General features: G+C 52.5%; 2 protein-coding genes and 1 long non-coding RNA gene across 9 annotated transcripts in view; 2 read left to right on the forward strand and 1 right to left on the reverse strand.

Annotated features, from left to right (window-relative positions):
• Positions 1-6,027, reverse strand: part of ATCAY (ATCAY kinesin light chain interacting caytaxin) — a 29,812-nt gene extending 23,785 nt beyond the window's left edge. Inside the window, exons 1-2 of the mRNA XM_077860498.1 lie at positions 5,678-6,027; positions 3,014-3,131 (exon numbers count right to left, since the gene is read on the reverse strand). Coding sequence (XP_077716624.1) covers positions 3,014-3,090 — 77 coding nt within the window. The 5' untranslated portion in view covers positions 3,091-3,131; positions 5,678-6,027. The remainder of the gene's footprint in view (positions 1-3,013; positions 3,132-5,677) is intronic.
• A 118-nt stretch (positions 6,028-6,145) lies between these two features.
• The window catches only part of ZFR2 (zinc finger RNA binding protein 2), a 55,672-nt gene continuing 44,019 nt past the window's right edge, over positions 6,146-17,798 (forward strand). For 6 of the 7 annotated variants that reach the window (XR_013358354.1, XR_013358356.1, XR_013358355.1 and 3 more), the window contains exon 1: positions 12,758-12,851. Coding sequence is in view for 3 of the 7 variants with exons in the window: in XM_077860477.1 (XP_077716603.1) it covers positions 12,799-12,851 (53 nt within the window). In the remaining 4 variants the exon portion in view is untranslated. Of the gene's footprint in view, positions 6,561-12,757; positions 12,852-17,798 lie in introns of those variants that run through there. The other variant, XM_077860476.1, reaches the window with a different exon arrangement.
• On the forward strand, positions 13,131-17,384 carry LOC144290854 (uncharacterized). Its single transcript, XR_013358360.1, has 2 exons — positions 13,131-13,413; positions 16,607-17,384. It is a non-coding gene; the product is annotated as an uncharacterized LOC144290854 (long non-coding RNA).

Here is a 17,798-nt window from a genome sequence, read left to right on the forward strand (position 1 = left end):
GAGGAGGGAGGGAGAGGTGGGGAGGGAGTGATAAATCACAGGGAGTGAAATTTAATTGGCAAATCCGGGGAAAGGTTCACAGATATGCCTTACACCATTCTTGTAATTTTTTTTTTTCTCAGTTTGGAACTGTGTCAGAATAAAAAGTTGGAGACAAACAAATCCACGGCCATGGCCGGCCGCTTGCTGGTGGAGGTTAGGGCAGGCCGGGGCGCCCGTCAGACGTCTAACCCTGTACCTGCCTCTCTTCTGCTGTGAGGCACTGGCCAAGATCCCCCCTCAGCTTTCCTTCTGTTCCTCAGCCCGCTTCCACTGGCCTCAGGGCCTTTGCACACACCGCTCTCCGAGCTCCAAATGCTCAGCTTCTACCCCCTCGCGCTCTTCAGCCTTCACAGCTTAGGACCAGTGCCCTCCCCATCTCTGCAGTCTCTCCAGCCGGGAGGGACCCCACCCAGGCATTCTCCAGGTACCAGGAACCCAGCCTCAGTTCTATCTTGGGTTGTAAAGTTTAACAAGGGGAAGGCCTGCCTCTGCCCTAGACTGAATGCCCCCGTGAGGGTGTCTGTCTTGCTCGCCGTGTGCCTCGCCGGGGGCCTGGCATACAGGGGGTGCATATCATCACCGAGAATGAACCGGGGGGGGGGGTGGGGGCGGGTAAGGCAGCGAGCTACACCATCTCCGGGGCTGCCCTCTGGCCCCACGGGAACCTGCAGGAAGGCAGGGGTGAAGGGCGATAGTAAAAGGTCATGGCAGCAGGGGGGGCTGCGGGCGCAGGGCCGGCACTCTGCCCCCCCATCCTCCCCAGCGGCCCAGGAAGCTCGAAGACGCCCCACGGACGAGATCGCTGAGCTGGAAGGAACAGAACTGTGGGTTGTCTGGCAGCAGACAGAGGTGCTTATGTGGAGCTGCAGCTGGCTGCGGCCTCAAGGAGCTGCTCGCCCCTCCTCCAGAGCGAGGCTGGCTCCCGCCCCGCGCGCGCCGCACAGCGGGCCACTGTCCCCCACACACTGGCCTACAGAAAAGGGCGCGGGGACCCTCTGCAGCTGGGAGAAACTCTGAAAATCCACATTTGCAGCTGCCCCCTTTTGTCTCAACAGGGCTTGGGAGAGGGGACAGCTTTTAGGAGGTGGTGGGGGTGGGGGGCACAGGGAGCCGGGGCAAACACGACAAAGCTGAGAAATTGGGGCGCGGGGTTGGTGTCTGGGCCGCCTGCATCATGCAACGACCCCAGCCTGGCCACCCAGCCCTGAGCACCCCAGCCAGTTCTTCCAGCAACTTTGAGAGGGAGGGATTATCGGGAGTCCCCACTTCACAGACAGGGAAACTGAGGCACCAGGAAGCCTTCGGCTCTTTCTGATTTTCTTTTCCGGGGTGACAACGCTCATCCCTTGGCTAGTCCTGCCCGGATGGTTATATAACGAGCTGTTGGGCATCATCCCCTGGGGTAAGCTGCTTGCATTAAAGACAGGCAGCGGTGGGCCGTGAGTCCAGCCATCGGATCGGGGCACCCGTGCTGACCACGTCCTCTGTTGTCCCACGCCGCCCGAGCAGCACACAGAGGGGCGCAAGCCCTGGCGGTTCACACACCTCAACTTCCCCCTACGTGGTTTCTTATTCCCACAGTGGCCATCACCCACTCACCCAATAGCTATTGAGCGCCGACTGTATGCCGGGGTCTGTCCTCATGCTGCCTTACAACAGTGATCCAACCAAAGGCCCCCGCGGTCGTGGGGTTCCATTTGGTGGGGGAAACAGACTCTAAACAAGATAAATGCACGGAATATTTAGGGTATGAGACTCCTCGCAGAGTCGCAGTGGCTGCTGTTACAAATCACCACACCGTTTAGTGGCTTAAAACAACATGAATTTATTCTCTTATGAGTCTAGAGGCCAGAAATGAGTCCAAAATTCGTGGCACGGGGCTGAAGGCAAGGTGCGGCCAGGGCTGGTTCCTTCTGGAAGCGTGAAGGAAGAATCTGGTAAGGGGATGAAAACAGATTCTCCCTTCGAGCTCCCGGAAGGATGCTTGTGATGTCGGAGCCCCCCCTGGATAACTTGGGGTCACCTCCCCATTCTGAGATCCTTACTTAGCCCTATTACGTTCGCAGAAGGGTTTTGCCATGTAGGGGAGCATTCTCAGGGGACAGGGATTGGGACCTGGGCATCTCTGGGGACCGCTGTTCAGGAAGGAAACAATTCAGGAACCGAGGGAGGGGGTAAATCGGTGGCGCCAAGAGGTCCTCTGAGAGTGAGGCTTACGGGCAGAGGCCTGAAGTAGGTGAGGGAAGCATGGGCGTCTGGGGGGGGGCACTGCAGGCACAGGGAACAGCCAGAGCGAAGTGTGACAGTTCAGGGAGGGGAATGGGAAGGAAGCTGCTAGAACCGGAGGGGCAAGAAGGGGATGTGGTGGGAGAGAGGTCGAAGAAGCCGCAGGGGAGGCTGAACATGGGGTTTTCTTTGGGACGGGCCTCTGCCCCAGGGGGTTTCAAGCAGGAGGGGGACGCGATCCCTGTGGCTGCCACAGGAGAACATACGCTATCACCTGAATTCCTGGGAACACATGTAGGAACGTAACAGTCCATCGGATGGTTGTAGGAGAACGTCCAGGACTCTTAAAATAACGCGGGAATGGGAGCTTTTGTGGTGCTTTGGTGGGGGCGGGGGCGGGGAATCAAAAAAATTTTTTTCAAAGATTTTGTTTATTCATGAGACACACACAGAGAGAGGCAGAGCCACAGGCAGAGGGAGAAGCAGGCTCACTGCGGGGAGCCCCATGTGGGACTCGATCCCGGGACCCTGGGGTCACACACTGAGCCGAAGGCAGATGCTCAACCGCTGAGCCACCCAGGGATCCCTGGGGAACCAATCTTAAGTAACCCAGCAAATATCGATTATGTGCCTGGCCCCATCAAGCGGCGACAGCGGCGGCGGCCCCCACACCCCACCTCAGAGAAGCCGTGGGCACCTCCCCTCCATGCAACAGGTGATGTGGGAGCGGACGGGGAAGCCGTACCTGGGAAGAGCTTCGTCCTGCCATTCTTCCTTCACATCCACGTTTTCCATCCGGAGCGTGGCTTCCGTGGTCCCCATGAGAGCCGAGGAGAGGCTCTGGCTGGCAGCAGAGATGAATCCTGAGGGAGGGCCAAAGGGAGGTTTGACTGCACAGTTGTCATAATTACGGCCCCTCACCCACGTGCAGCGCTTCAGCTCCATAGGCACAGAGTGTTGCATCCCCTGTTACACCGAACCGTTGACCAGCCCCGTGAGGTTTTCCCACATCACAGGTGAGAAAACAGAGGTGTAAAGAGCTAATGACACCCACGTGGGTCTGGAATTTGAATCCAGGTGAGGGGCTGAGCCACCAGGTATAAGCCTCTCTCCTGTTGAAGCCCATTCTCCGAAGCCCATTCTCCTTAGGCCTCATCATCCCTCCCTTACCTTGGACTTAAACTGGGAAGCAATAAAGCCAATTAAAATAATTTACTTATTTTTTTTAAAAGATTTTATTTATTTACTCATGAGAGACACAGAGAGAAAGAGGCAAAGACACAGGGGTCCCTGGGTGGCACAGCGGTTTGGCGCCTGCCTTTGGCCCAGGGCTCGATCCTCGAGATCCTCAAATCCCACATCGGGCTCCCGGTGCATGGAGCCTGCTTCTCCCTCTGCCTATGTCTCTGCCTCTCTTTCTCTCTGTATGACTATCATAAATAAATAAAAATTAAAAAAAAAAAAGAGGCAAAGACACAGGCAGCGGAAGAAGCAGGCTCCTTGTGGGGACCCCGATGTGGGACTTGATCCTGGACCCCAGGATCACGCCCTGAGTCAAAGGCAGACACTCATCTGCTGAGCCAGCCAGGTGTCCCTAATTAAAATAATTTATACTAAGGTGTTAGTGACTGATATACTTAAGCTTCCTTGCTGGGAACGACACTTTCAAATAGGACCTGGTCGACCCCAACCCACCTTTACTTTTCTCTAGGCTGCCTGCCCTGCCCCTTTATTCCCCAACAAAGAAGCAAGTCCTGACAACCTACTGACCCCAGGGCTAATGGGTTCTGTGCTTTTAAACCAGTGGTTTACAACAGGGGATAAGTTTGCCCTCTCCCCACCCACCCAGGGGACACTTGGCAATGTTTAGAGGCATTTTTGGTTGTCACAACTTGGAGAGAGAACTCCTGGCATGGAGTGGGCGGAGGCCAGAGATGCTGCTCAGCACTGCACAGTGATCAGGGTGGCCTCCAGGACCACGAGTGATCCAGCCCCAAACATCCACAGATCCGAGATGGAGAAGCCCTGTCCTAATGGCACACTGTGGAAGGACCTCGGGCAGGGTATGACAGTCATTGTAGAGGGCTCTCTGTCCCTGCATCCCATCCTCCAGGTAGCTCCTGGGTTGTTATTCTCACAGCCCTGTACCAGGGCTCCCCTGCCCCCCGCCAGACCTCACCCTTCCAGATGCCGAGGCTGTCCCTCTGTAGAGCTGATGCGTGGCTAACAGTTTGGGCGTGTCATCTGAAGCCCTGCCCAGGATAGCAGCCCCTGTGTGGGGGTGTGGGGGTGTGGGGGTGTGCATTTGAGGTTGTGGGTCAGGAAAGACCCAGAGGGAGCCTAGGCCGGGTGAAGGCCAGGCAGGGGGAGGGGTGGCTAAAATTAGCCACCCCTCCCCCCACATTTGGGTGAGAGTTTCCCACTGGATTCTTGTCACTGTTCAAATGTCGTCATTCATTCATGGAGGAGGGACAGTTCGACGCAGTACGCAAAAAAAAAAAAAAAAAAAAAAAAAAATCTCTCCCTGATGCCTCTGGCAACAGCCACCTCCCAGAACCTTACTGCAAAGGAAAGTTCAGGTCAATGGAAATTAATTTTTTTTCCGAGGAGATTGGTCTCTGCACCAATAAGGATTGGTTTTCCTTATCCTGAGCTGGGCATGACCTCAGCCCCCAGGAAGCATGCTCCCCTCCATCCCACCCACCACTGAGACTCTGTAGCCACACAGCTGGCCCCACGATCGTGTAAACGTGGGGTGTGGGTGGGTCCCTGCTGGGCCCCGTGCACTCCTGTTCTAAGATCCCGACTTCGCGTTCGAGGATTGGAAAATGAGGCTAGGTGGGGGGCAGCTGGGAAGTGTGCCTTCGAGCTGGGGTGCTGAATTACCCCAATTCACACAGAGGAGCTACAAGTCTCCAACCTTCTCCCTTCCTCCCCACCCCATCGGCAAACCTCTAGGTACACATCTAGCAAGTCTTCTTCTCTTTTTTTTTTTTTTTCCTTTTTTTCCAGATCCGCTCACGGTGTTATAAATAGGAAAATCACAGAGATGGGACGTGTCCATTTCGGTCTCTTAGGAAGCGTCCCAGAGAGAGGCTGAGGGTTTTATCAGCCTAATCTCTAAGCACGTCCTGAAAAATGGTGCAATCGCCTGCCTTCCAACGGTGGGCACGGAAGGTGCGCCGTGGGTGTGTGTGCCTGCGATGGCTTCGCTCGGCATCATCCCGCATCATCCCGAGATGTGGCTGGGTTGTCATCCGGGAGCATCACAAGCCGGCGGCTCCCTGCTCCCACCCGCCCCACCTGCTGAAGGGGCTTTGCGGCAGCGGCCGGCCCCGGCCAAACCTGGCCAAACCTGGCCGGGCCGGGCCGGGCCGGGCCGGGCCGGGGGAAAGCAAGGTGGACTCACCTCGGCGGCCTCTGCCGGTTACGCGCAAACAAAGGCGAGCCCCGCGCCGATGCAGCCGGACATCCCCGGCCTTCCGAGCGCAGCCCCGGGGCCTTCAGAGCATCGGAGGGCGGCGGGCGCTGGGGCGGACTCTGCACCCAGGGAAGGTCACCCGGAGCAGCGAGGCGTCGCAGAGGGGCTGCTCTTGTCCAGGGCTGGGGGGCGGACGCAGTCGGTGGTCGCCTGCCCCTCTGCCGGCTGCGATCGCGGCCCCTGCCACCCTCCCGCCCGTGCCTCCCGAGTGTGTGCTTCTCGCCAGCTCCCAGCTGGCGGAGGCTCGGCTGCCTTAAGACAGTTAATTATGCTGCTTTTGTGTGCAGGGTGGGTGGGTGGGGGCAGGGCTGACCAAAAAGCACAGCCCCCAGCCAGAATCCGGTGCTCTCCATTGGCTGGAAGGGGAATATCTCTGAGCCTCACCGGTGGCAGAAGCGGAAATGATTTCCTGATGGCGCATCACAGATTTAAAAACAGGACCAGGAACAAACAAACAAACAAATAAATAAATGACAGCGATGGCCTCATTCCTGAGATTAGGAGGGAGGGAGGAGGGGAAGATGCTTAGGACCCCATTCCCTGAGTCCGTCAGCCGGGGCCCCTCACGGTGGACCAAGCCGTGTGTGCTGAGGGCCCGGCTGGGTGCTGGGAAGGCTGAGTCTGCGGAGACACACCTGCTGGGGGAGGAGGGGGCGGAACCAGGGAAAGGCGCCCCCTGCAGGTGTGCGCTGCAGCGGCCCTGCCCCGGAGGACTTCAGGAGGACATGAAGCGTGCAGCCTCTGAAATCAGACCAGGAGGAGGTTCAAGCCTGGCTGGGTGGCTAACTAACTAGCTGGGATACACCACGGGGTAAGTGATCTTACCTGCTAGGCCTCAGTTTCCCCATCTGTGAAATGTAAACACCATGGTACTGGCGTTGGGGCGTTTCATGAGACACACTTAGCACGGAGCCCTGGAAAGCTGCTATAGGCGTTTCTTGCCGTTGCTGTGTCTATTTTTAGACCTGTAGCAGGCTGAATGGTGGCCCCCACAAGATATGGCCATGTCTTTTTTTTAAGATTTTAGTTATTTATTCATGAGAAAAATACACACACACACACACAGAGAGAGAGAGAGAGAGAGAGAGAGAGGCAGAGACACAGGCAGAGGGAGGAGCAGGCTCCCTGAAGGGAGCCCAATGTGGGACTCGATCCTGGGTCTCCAGGATCAGGCCCTGGGCTGAAGGCGGTGCTAAACTGGTGAGCTACCCGGGATGCCCAGATATGGGCACATCCTAACCTCTGGAACTTGTGAATATGACCTTATTTGGGAGAAAGATCTTTGCAGATGGAATTAGGAGTCCGGTACTCTCTTCTCCAGATGAGATCACCTGGATTTATGGTGAATCCCAAATCCAATGACAAATGTCTCTGCATCTGCAAACCAAGGGGTACCAAGGATCTCCAAAAACCATCAGAGCTAGAATGGATTCTCCCTCACAGCCTCCAGAAGGAGCTAACCGTCTCAATACCTTGATTTTTGACTTCTGGCCTCCAGAACTATGAGAGAATGGAAATCTATCATTTTGAGCCACCTGGTTTGTGGTACTTTGTTACACCAGGGAACTAATACATGGCCCTGATTGGACCGATGCCTATTGCTCTGTGACTGCTGGTTTTTGATTTGTTCTGTGAACACATCAAGGGCCTTTGAACATGCTGTTCCCACTGCCATAACACTCTTCCAGCAGATGTTCATTATTCAGGTGTCAGCTCAGAAGTAATCTCTTAGAGAGGCCTTCCCTAACCCCTCCTACCTGGCCCCCCACCCCTGCTCCATCACCCATTCCATTGCCCAGTCTGATTTTTTTTTTAGTATATACATTTTTAAATCGTGGTAAAATACTCATAACATAAAATTTACTATTATAACCATTGGAAAGCATACATTGAGTGATATTAAGCACACTCACATGGCCATGCAACCATCCCCACTATCTATTTCCAGGACTTTTTCCATCTTCCCAAGCTGAAACTCTGTCCCCATTAAACTAACTCCCCATCGTCTAGCCCCAAACCCCGACAACCACTAATCCTATTTCTATCTCTGTGGATTTGCCTGTTCTGGACATTTCATATAAATGGAATCATACACGATGTTATTTTTTTGTGTGTCTGGCCTCTTTGGTTGAGCATAATTTTTCATGGATCATCCACAATGCAGCAAGTGCCAGCGCTCTATTCCTTTTGATGGCTGAATAGTATATTCTATTGTATGCATGTGCCACATTTTGTTTATATATTCATTGGGGCTGTTTCTACTTTTTGGCTGTTGTGAGTAGTGCAGCTGTGAACACGGATGTGCATAGACTTATCTGTTTTCATGTCCTTTGGGTACATGTCTGGGAGTGGAATTGCCCCCAGTAAGTCTCTGTTTCACTTACTGAGGAGCCTGATTTTCGCCCACAGCACTCACCACTAATTGAAATTATTTACTTATGTCTTTGCTAATTCCCTGACCCCCTAGCTAGAATATAAAATTCAAGATAAAAGAGGCTTGGTTAGTCTTGTACACCGCCATGTTCTCTGCAGAGGGCAGCAGCACCCAGCGCAGAGGAGACTTCTGGGAGATGCAGGTGGAATGTGGGGATGCCGGCCCTCCTCCCGGATACCAGACAACACTCTGCCCACGTGGCTGCCTCACTCACTGCATCAGGGTCTGTGCCCTCCAAGCCCAAGGCAGAAGGGCATTGCCCCACAGCACGGGAGGAGAGCCCAGAGCCTCCTGGCTGGAGGAAGTGGAGCTCTGGGAAGAGACACTTGTGTTAATTGGAAATCCAGGCCAGCCTTTGTGCCGGGCACTGGGGTCCAGTGTGTGAATAAGAAAGACTTTGCTTTTGCAGAACTCCCATTTGGAGAAACAGATGGGCAAAGGAGTCTGGGCTGATTTAGACATCTTTGGAGCAGAGTGGCGTGGGGGAGGGTGCATGGGAAGACTTCCCGGGGTGGAGGGTGGGTAGCGACCATGTGAGTCGGGGGCCCTGAGGAGTGGGTGGGAGTGGGATGGATGAAGAAACAGAGTAAGGCATTCTGGACAGAGGGACATTTACGGAGCCGCGCTCCCTCCCGGATGAGAGAGCACGGGGAGCTGTCCGTGGTGCTGTGGCCACTGCCAAGGAGCCTCTGCAAGAACCAAGCTTGGCTCTTGTCTGGTTTATGTTTACTTGTGGTTAAAATATATATACATACATAACATAATACTTGCCTTTCTGATATTTTTAAGTGTAAAATTCAGTGGCATCAATTACATTCACAATGTGCCACCATCCCCACCAGCCACCTCCAGAACTTTTTCACCTTCCCAAACGGAAACTCTGTCCCCCTTAGACACTACCTCCCCACCCCCATTCACCATTCTCCCATAATGCCAGCTTCTTGAGACCAGAGCTGTTGCACTTTGTCATTGCTGCGTCTCAAATCCCTAGACCAGGGTTTTCACGGTGGGGCGGGGGTCCTGCCCCTCACGGGACATTGGGCAATGTCTGGGGACATTTTTGGTTATCACGACTTGGGGGATGGAGACAATACTGGCATTGAGTGGGTACAGACCAAAGGTGCCGCTCAACACCCTACAATGTACCTGACGGCCCCCCACAGCAGAAAATTATCTGGCCCCAAATATCGACAGCGTGGGTTGAGAAGCCCTGCCCTAGAAGACCGCCTGAAACATAGTCAGTTCTCATTAAATCGGGTTGAGGCAATGAAATTGCTAAAGCTTCTTGGCTGTCATTTTCCTGATTTGCAAAGGGAATTGACACAAGGACATTCGAGCCTCATTATTAGTTGTTTCTGTATTTGTAAATTGGCCTACTGGCTGAAATTCATCTGTAACATTTGTAACCTCCAAATCAATACTCACGATGCTTTCGGGGTCATTTGCAGACAATGCAGAGTGGTGAAAACTTTAAGTGCTGGCCTCACAAGTTCCCAGCTGGGTTTGAATGAGGCACCATTTTGCCTCCTTATTCCAGCCCAGGTTGTAAATGGCCCCTTTCAGGATCCATTTACTACCATAAATTTTGCGTTTCTGCACTTTATATTGCTGGTTTTGCTGCTTATGGTGCCCCCGTGCATGGTGCCAAAGTGCTGTCTGGTGTTTCTGAGCACAAGAAGGCTGGGGTGCAGCTCACAGAGAAAATATATGCGTTAGATAAGCTTCATTCAGGCATGAATTACAGTCCTGTTGGCTGTTAATGAATCAACAATGTATATTCAATAAGGTATCCTTAGACAGAAGCATACAGAACACAAGATTATGTATTGAGCAGTTGATGAAAATATTGTGACCAGAGGCTTGCAGGAACCTACCCCAGGGTTTCTTTTCCCCCAGGAGCCATGCTTCAGCCTTCACCTTCCAGAGTCTGCTGCAACTTTATAGAACAGAGCTGCTGCCAATAATGAGAATCAACTGTTTCTATTTCTGAGACTATTGTAAGGACCAGGTAAGATCGTGCATGCAAAACGTTTAGCACAATGTTTGTAGTAAATAACAGGAGGGAAAAAGATATTATGTAATCCAGAGAAAACATTAAAACAGACCTGCTTTTGTGTAAAGCACACAGCCTTCATTACCTAGTTAGAGCTGCAGGGAATTGGAGGGAGGCCCTGTATAATTATCACTCTGAACTTTAGCCAGGGCATGGTGGGAGAGCTGCATTTGCCAGCCCCACTAGATTGTTCCTGGTGGCCACACATGGTCATGAAGACACAAGTGGAAGAATGCCATCCACTAAATCACCCATACGGCTTTCCTTGGCACCCTGGGCTTGCCATGGTTTCTGTCCAAGAACTAACTAGCCCTGCGCCTGCTTCATATAAAGGAGGAAAGGAACAGCACCCCTCCACAGTCAGTAAATGCACTTTTTAAAAATTACTTTTTTAAAATCTCAAGTAATTGTGGATTCATATGCAGTAAGAAATAACGGAGACCCCGTGTACCCTTTCCCCCCATTCACCCAGTGGTAAAATCTCACAGAGTTATAGTGCCGTATCACCATTGCTTCCCATACAGTTGAGATACAGAAGATTTCCTCACCCGGGGATACCTCATGTTGTCTTTTTTTAAATTTTTTTTTAAATTTTTATTTACTTATGATAGTCACACACACACAGAGAGAGAGAGAGAGAGGCAGAGACATAGGCAGAGGGAGAAGCAGGCTCCATGCACCGGGAACCCGATGTGGGATTCGATCCCGAGTCTCCAGGATCGCACCCTGGGCCAAAGGCAGGCACTAAACCGCTGCGCCACCCAGGGATCCCTCATGTTGTCTTTTTATAACGCTTCCACTCCCCATGCCCTCTTCCCCATGTCCTTAACCCCTAGAAGTCAAAAATATGTTCTCCATTTTTTGTGATTTTGACGTTTCAAGAAGTTTATGTAAATGGAATCATAAGAGTATGTAGAGCATGTAACCTTTTTGCATTGGCTTTTCCCACTCAGCATAATTCTCTAGAGCTTCATCCAAGTTGTTGCGTGTATCAAGAATTTATTCCTTTTTAAAAATAAAATCTTAAAAAAAGAATATATTCCTTTTTGTTGCTAAGAAGTGTTCTATTTATTTGAAATGTGCAGAACAGGAACAAAAAAGCAAGCTAGTGGTAGCCAGGGGCTGAGACATTGAGAGGTGATTGCTAATTGAGACAGCTTCTACTCGGGGTGATGAAAATGTTCTGGAATCTCACAGTGGTGATGGTTGTTCACCTCTGTCAATGTGCTGAAAACCACTGAACTGCACACTTTAAATGGATGAATTGTCTGGTACGTGAATTCTATCTTGGTAAAGCTGCTATTAACCAAAAAGGCATTGTAATGAATAGTTGTAAACGATTGTAATGAATAGTTTGGTTATGATCTGCCTCCCCAACTCTAGGAGGACTGGCACCATGCGGCTTTGCTCACTGCTGCATCCCTCCACGTGGCCGGGCTTGTAGTAGGTGGGTCAAGATGTATCTCTCAAGGGGCACCTGGATGGCTCAGTGGTTGAGGTCTGCCTTTGGCTCAGATCATGACCCCAGGGTCCTGGGATCGAGTCCCGCATCAAGCTTCTGACAGGGAGCCTGCTTCTCCTTCTGCTGTGTCTCTGCCTCTCTCTATGTCTCTCATGAATAAATAAACAAAGTGGGGTCTTTTTCTGCGAGGCTGTCTTGGGCTCTGTGGAGGGCTGAGCAACATCCCTGGTGCCCCACCTGCTCCATGCCAGGAGCACCCCAGTATGACATCCACAGATGTCCCTAGACACTGCCCAGTGTGCCCTGAGACAAATCACTCCAGTTGAGAACCACTAGTTTAGGGGTCACCAAATCTTAGGTGCTGAGTGGACTCTTAAAAGGCCCCACAGAACTTGGCGGGATGAGCACTGGGTGTTATGCTATATGTTGGCAAATTGAACTCCAACAAAAAAAATATTGTTAAAAGTATATGGAAATTTTTATAGCAAAATTTTTTATAGCAAAAAAAAAAAAAGGCCCCATGGAAGGGGCGCCTGGGTAGCTCAATGGTTGGGCATCTGCCCTGGCTCAGGGCGTGATTCCAGGGTCATGGGATTGAGTCGCGCATCAGGCTCCTTGCATGGAGCCTGCCTCTTTCTGCCTGTCTCTGTGCCTATCATGAATAAATAACTACAATCTTTAACAGAAAAAAAAAAAAGGCCCCACGGAAGGCCGCCCACCAGGGACTGCGGAAGGGCCAAGCAGGACGTGGTCGAACGGACAGGGCCACCTGCACTCAGCCAGGGCGGTCAGCGGAACTCCCAACCCCACCCTGGTGGGACACCAGGTAAGAGCACCTGCAGGCTCAGGTGCTGGGCCGCAAAGCCTATTGGGTAAAGGGAAGGCGGGGCCCCGGGAGGGGGCGTGGCCTGACGCAGCGACCGCCCACAGACGTGCAGCGAAGCGAGAGGGCCGGAGCCTCGCGCAGGGGGGCGGGGCCTGGGGCGCGTGGCGGGGCGCGAGCGGCACGCGGCGCGGGGGGGCGGGGCCCGGGGACGTCACCGCCGGCGGCCCCGCCCCTTCGCGCCTCGGCGGGGCTCGCGCTCGGTGGAGGCGCCAAGATGGCGGCGGGTCGCTGCTCCGGCTTCGCGTGGGGCGCCGGCCCACAGTCCAGGTAACCCCCGCGCCGCCCGTGCCGCCCGTGCCGCCCGCGCCGCCCGCGCCGCCCGCGCCGCCGGCCCGACGGGGGCGCGACCCGCGGGCCGGCGTGTCGGCTGGAACGAGGCGAGAGGCGCGCTGGGAGGCCTGCGCCAGCTAAGATGGCCGCGCCGCCGGGAGGCCTGAGGCGGGCAGGGCAGCAGCCCTCGGGGCGGGGCCGGGGGCCGGGGGCCGGGGGTGGGGGAGGGACGGACTCCCCGGAGGGTCGCGGTGGCCGCGGGGGCGGGGACGGCCCTGAGGAGGCGGGAAGACGGAGCCCGGGCGGTGCCGGGTGGCGCACCGGCCTCTGAGGGGCGTCGGGGGAGGGGAGGACGGGTCGGGGCACGCGGGCTGTGCCGGACCCGGATGTACGCGCGCCCCGCCTCCTCGGGGCCGCCCTCCTCAGCCTCCTCAGCCTCCTCAGCCTTCTCAGCCTCTTCAGCCTCCTCAGCCTCAGGGGCAGGACCCAGGCGGCGCGGCGGGGTCGGGGTCGGCCCCCGCGGGGGGTCCGCCTCCTGCTGTGGCCTGGCCCACCCTCGGTAAGATTGCAGCCTTGGGATTCCGGGAGACGCTTTCCCGCAGGGACGCCGTTTGCGCCCCTGAGACGCGGGGGCCGCTGCCCCGGGGGCCGGGGCCGCACGCCTGGTCTCAGCGGGTCGAGGACAGGAGTGGAAAGCTTGGGCCGACCGCGCACCGCGTCGGGGCGACCCTGCCGCCTCTTCCCTCTGGGGTCCCAGCGCTTGCTCGGAAGTGAGGGTGCTGGGAAGGGGGGGCTGCTGCGCATGGTTTCCGCACTTGGAGCGGCTTCTCAGGTGGGGGTTCCGATGGCGTCCGCGGTCTCTGCCGCACACTGTTCTTACTTCGTCCTGTTCCCCCCACACCCTCAGCGCTGCTACCGCCGGCTCCCCGGACTCCCCAGTCGGCTGGGGTGTTGGCTGCGTGCGCTTCACCCTCCGCCCGCCGCAGGCACTTCTTCCTTTTCTCCTTTTTTTTTTTTTTTTCTTTCTTTCTCCAGCGCATTCTTCAGTCGTGCGTGGGAAGTCGCGCGAATGCTAACGCTGTCTGTTAAGGTCACCTTCTGGGGGAGGGGCCTGCTGGCTCAGTTAAGTGTGCAACTCTGGGTGTCAGCTTAGGTCAGAATATCAGGGTCCTGGGCAGCCCGGGTGGCGCCGCGGTTTAGCGCCGCCTGCAGCCCAGGGCGCGATCCTGGAGACCCGGGATCGGGTCCCGCGTCGGGCTCCCTGCGTGGAGCCTGCTTCTCCCTCTGCCTGTGTCTCTGCCTCTCTCTCTCTCTCTCTCTCTCTCTCTCTCTGTGTCTCTCATGAATGAATAAATAAATCTTAAAAAAAAAAAAAAAAAAGAATATCAGGGTCCTGGAATCAAGCCCCAGCGTAGAGTCTGCTTGCTCCTCTTCCTCCCTCCCTCTCTGCTCCCGCTGTCTTTTTCCCTGTCATACATACCTAAATACATACTTAAAAAAATCTTATGGAGGAGAAACGGAGTATTTACACTGTTAAAATAAATAGTTGCTGGGCTCCAGCGGGCACATCTGTCATTTATTTGAATTAACGTTCGTACACGTTTCAGCCTAGCTGTTGTCTGTATTCTGATGACTTAAGCGATACCCACCTGTAACTTAGGTTGGGAAACTACCCTGAGTGAAATGTCATATTAGTCTGTGCTTTAGAATTGTCCCCAAGAACATGTTATTCCTTAAGAAAAGAGTAAGGGTGGGGGGGGCAGCCCAGATGGGTCAGCGGTTTAGAGCTGCCATCAGCCCAGGGCGTGATCCCGGAGACCGGGATTGAGTCCCACCTCAGGCTCCCTGCATGGAGCCTGCCTCTCCCTCTGCCTGTGTCTCTGCCTCTCTCTGTGTGTCTCTCATGAATAAATAAATAAAATCTTAAAAAAATAAAAAGGAAAAAGTAGGGGTGCCCAGCTGGCTCAGGGTGTGGGACTCTTGATCTCAGGGTCATGAGTTTGAGGCCCACGTTAGGTGTAAAGATTACTTAAAAAAATAAAATCTTAAAAAAGAAGTAAATTTAAGTGAAATTGAAACGGGTATCATGGTAAAATAAACTGCAGTCTTACAAAACATTTGAAAGATACCATCTGCATTATCTGAATGACTTTAGACATTTTCTTCTGGGGGAAGTGACTTGCTTGGAACCTTCTGCTGTTAGAGTACATATTTGTAATGCAGTGTGCTATGAGGAAACTAGTTAACAGATTTTGACATTGCACATCAACTTCATGGTAGCATTTGGACAATAGTATTTTCAAAGCCTGTTTCACAAATTGCCAAAGTAAAGACAACAGTTTTTTTCTTGGAGGAATTTTGAGTAGGTTTTCTTGGCTTTTAAGCTTGATAACCATAGCCCCAGATAGGAATATTCCTTACACTGTTGTCCATTATTAGGGTTGGGATCTGAACTTTTTGAGTTCTTGGTCAATAGGAGTTAGATGCACATTCACTCTTGAAGGTGTGAGAAAAGTTTAAAATTGTTGGTAATGATGAGTTTCATTTATTGTATGTTATATGGTCTTTTAAATTTCCTAAGGCTTTATAGAGTTAGTGCTGCAGGTCTTCAGAGTGAAGGATTAATCCCATGTGGAAAATTGAATTTGACGGTGCTTTTCTTTTCTTTCATTTTTTAAAAAAAGATTTTATTTATTCATGAGAGACACAGAAAGAGAGAGAGAGAGAGAGGCAGAGACATAGGCAGAGGGAGAGGCAGGCTCCATGGAGGGAGCCTGATGCGGGACTCAATCCCGGGACTCAATCCCGGGACTCCAGGATCATGCCCTGGGTCAAAGGCAGGCGCTAAACCGCTGAGCTACCCAGGGATCCCCTTGATGGTGCTTTTCATTAGTCCCAAGTGTGGTTTTCAGTGAGAGCAGCTCAGGAACTCCAGCAGGGTTCTATGTGTGTTTAAATCACTTTGGTAATGGAAACATCTAGAACTGGGAACTGAGCTCTGGAAGTCCATACTGGTGGAACAGGACAGGCTGGCCCTCTCTCATTACATTTCCTTCCCTCTTTGTTTAGCAGTTTTGTGAAAATGCCACTGCTATAGTAGACCTGGCTACCTCACCTTCACATTCTTGTTCAATCTAAATAAAACACCTGCTGGATTTGGGGGTAATACTTGATTTCCCATCAGGAGAAGCTCTATTTTAATAAACATTGAGAAGCTTTCTCTCTCTCTCTCTTTTTAAAGATTTATTTATTTGAGAGTGGGAGGAGGGACAGAGGAGGAGAGGGAGAGAGAATCACAAGCAGACTCCCTGCTGAGCAGGAACGCAACTTGGGGGCTGAGTCTCAGGGCTTGGGAGTTCATGACCTGAGCTGAAACCAAGGGTGGGACTTGTAACCGACTGTGCCACCCAGGTGCCCCACCAGGGGCTTCTTTTTCATTTGAATGTCATTGCTTGAATCCAGGGTTGGTAGTTGGACATCTGTTGTACTTGCTCATGAGAACCTCACGAGAACCTCACATTGGCTGTCTAGTCCTGCCTTTCACTCTGTTGACATAAGAGGTGCATGTGTTAGACTAGTGTAGATGTGGCTGTGGAGGTTTCTCCACCCCTGAAAGCAGCAGAAGAGGGCTGGAACCACACGGGACCCCTCGCCAGCCCCCAGACATTGGCCTGTCACCAGTTGGATTTACAGCAATAGACTAGCGAGGCCATTGTGACCCCAGTTGGAAATTCTTTCGCTTGCACTTCTAGGAGGGCGCATACAGAATGCTTTCTCTTTGGCTTACTCAGCATGATCTCATCAAGACAGCATTTGTGAGCACCTGCCTGGCGGACTAACCTTGGGGCCACCCTCCATGTGGGTACCATGTTCCTTTGCAGAAGGATGGAAGAGATGCACTGCCAAGCACAGAATCTGGTTCACCCTGGAGGCTCGGGAAACACCTGTTGCCAGCCTTGGGAGTCCCTGCCTCAGGAATGTGGAGCAGCCCAGTGGCTCTGTCTTGAGGAGCCAGGCTGGCCCTGAGTCAGAGCTGGAGACTCCTGACTGCAGTTTCAAGAAGGTTGCAGTTGGGGTTGAGGAATGAAGTTCTGTCATCTTCTCAAGAGCCCGAGGATTTAGTTTATCAAATCCCTTTCTAGTATGTTGGGATGTTTTCTGGGGTATCTGGATCTGAAATGGGATTTCACTTGGAGGAGCTATATAAGGCTTTCATAATTAAAAAAAAATTCACTAAAAAATCAGAATTGTAGAGCACTGGCTAGCTCATTGGGAAGAGCATGTGAATCTTGATCTCAGGGTCATGAGTCCAAGCCCCATGTTGAGTGTAGAGGTTACTTAAATAAACTTTAGAAAAATAAAATATTTTTAAAAATCAGAATTGTTATGAATGTGAATGTGTATAATGTATATTTTGAATATAAAAACCTTGCAAACCAAAGTGCCAAATGAGATGATCCCTGGGTATTTTTTATGTGCATGTACACATAAAATAATATGGTCTTACAATAAAACAGATTTGGAAAAGTCCTTTCTGATGAATGTGTTTAGTGACCATATTAGCAGTGGGTATTGTGGTTCACCGTGAGCCATCTAAACTCTGTTCCCTCAGCCTTTGAGTTGTCACAGACCTGCTTGGAAAACTGTACCAAGGTCAGGGTGCTGGAGCCGTTTTCTCTCCAGCAATTCAGTGAGATTTCCAGCTGCTGGGTACTTGGGTATAATCTCAGTCGGGCTTAGTTTATGCCATGTGGGGCAGTGGTAGGAGGAGGAGGAGGAAGTAAATGAATAGGTGAAGAGCTGTGTTCTGGAAAGAAGGGTCCAAGGTATAAAAAGAAAATACTGACTGAAGTATCTCAGCACTATGATTGCAGGAAAATCTTTTTTTTTTTTTTAAGATTTTATTTATTAATGAGAAACATAGAGAGTTAGAAGGAGAAGCAG

The sequence above is a fragment of the Canis aureus genome, chromosome 19, assembly GCF_053574225.1.
Source record: "Canis aureus isolate CA01 chromosome 19, VMU_Caureus_v.1.0, whole genome shotgun sequence".
Lineage (NCBI taxonomy): Eukaryota > Metazoa > Chordata > Mammalia > Carnivora > Canidae > Canis > Canis aureus.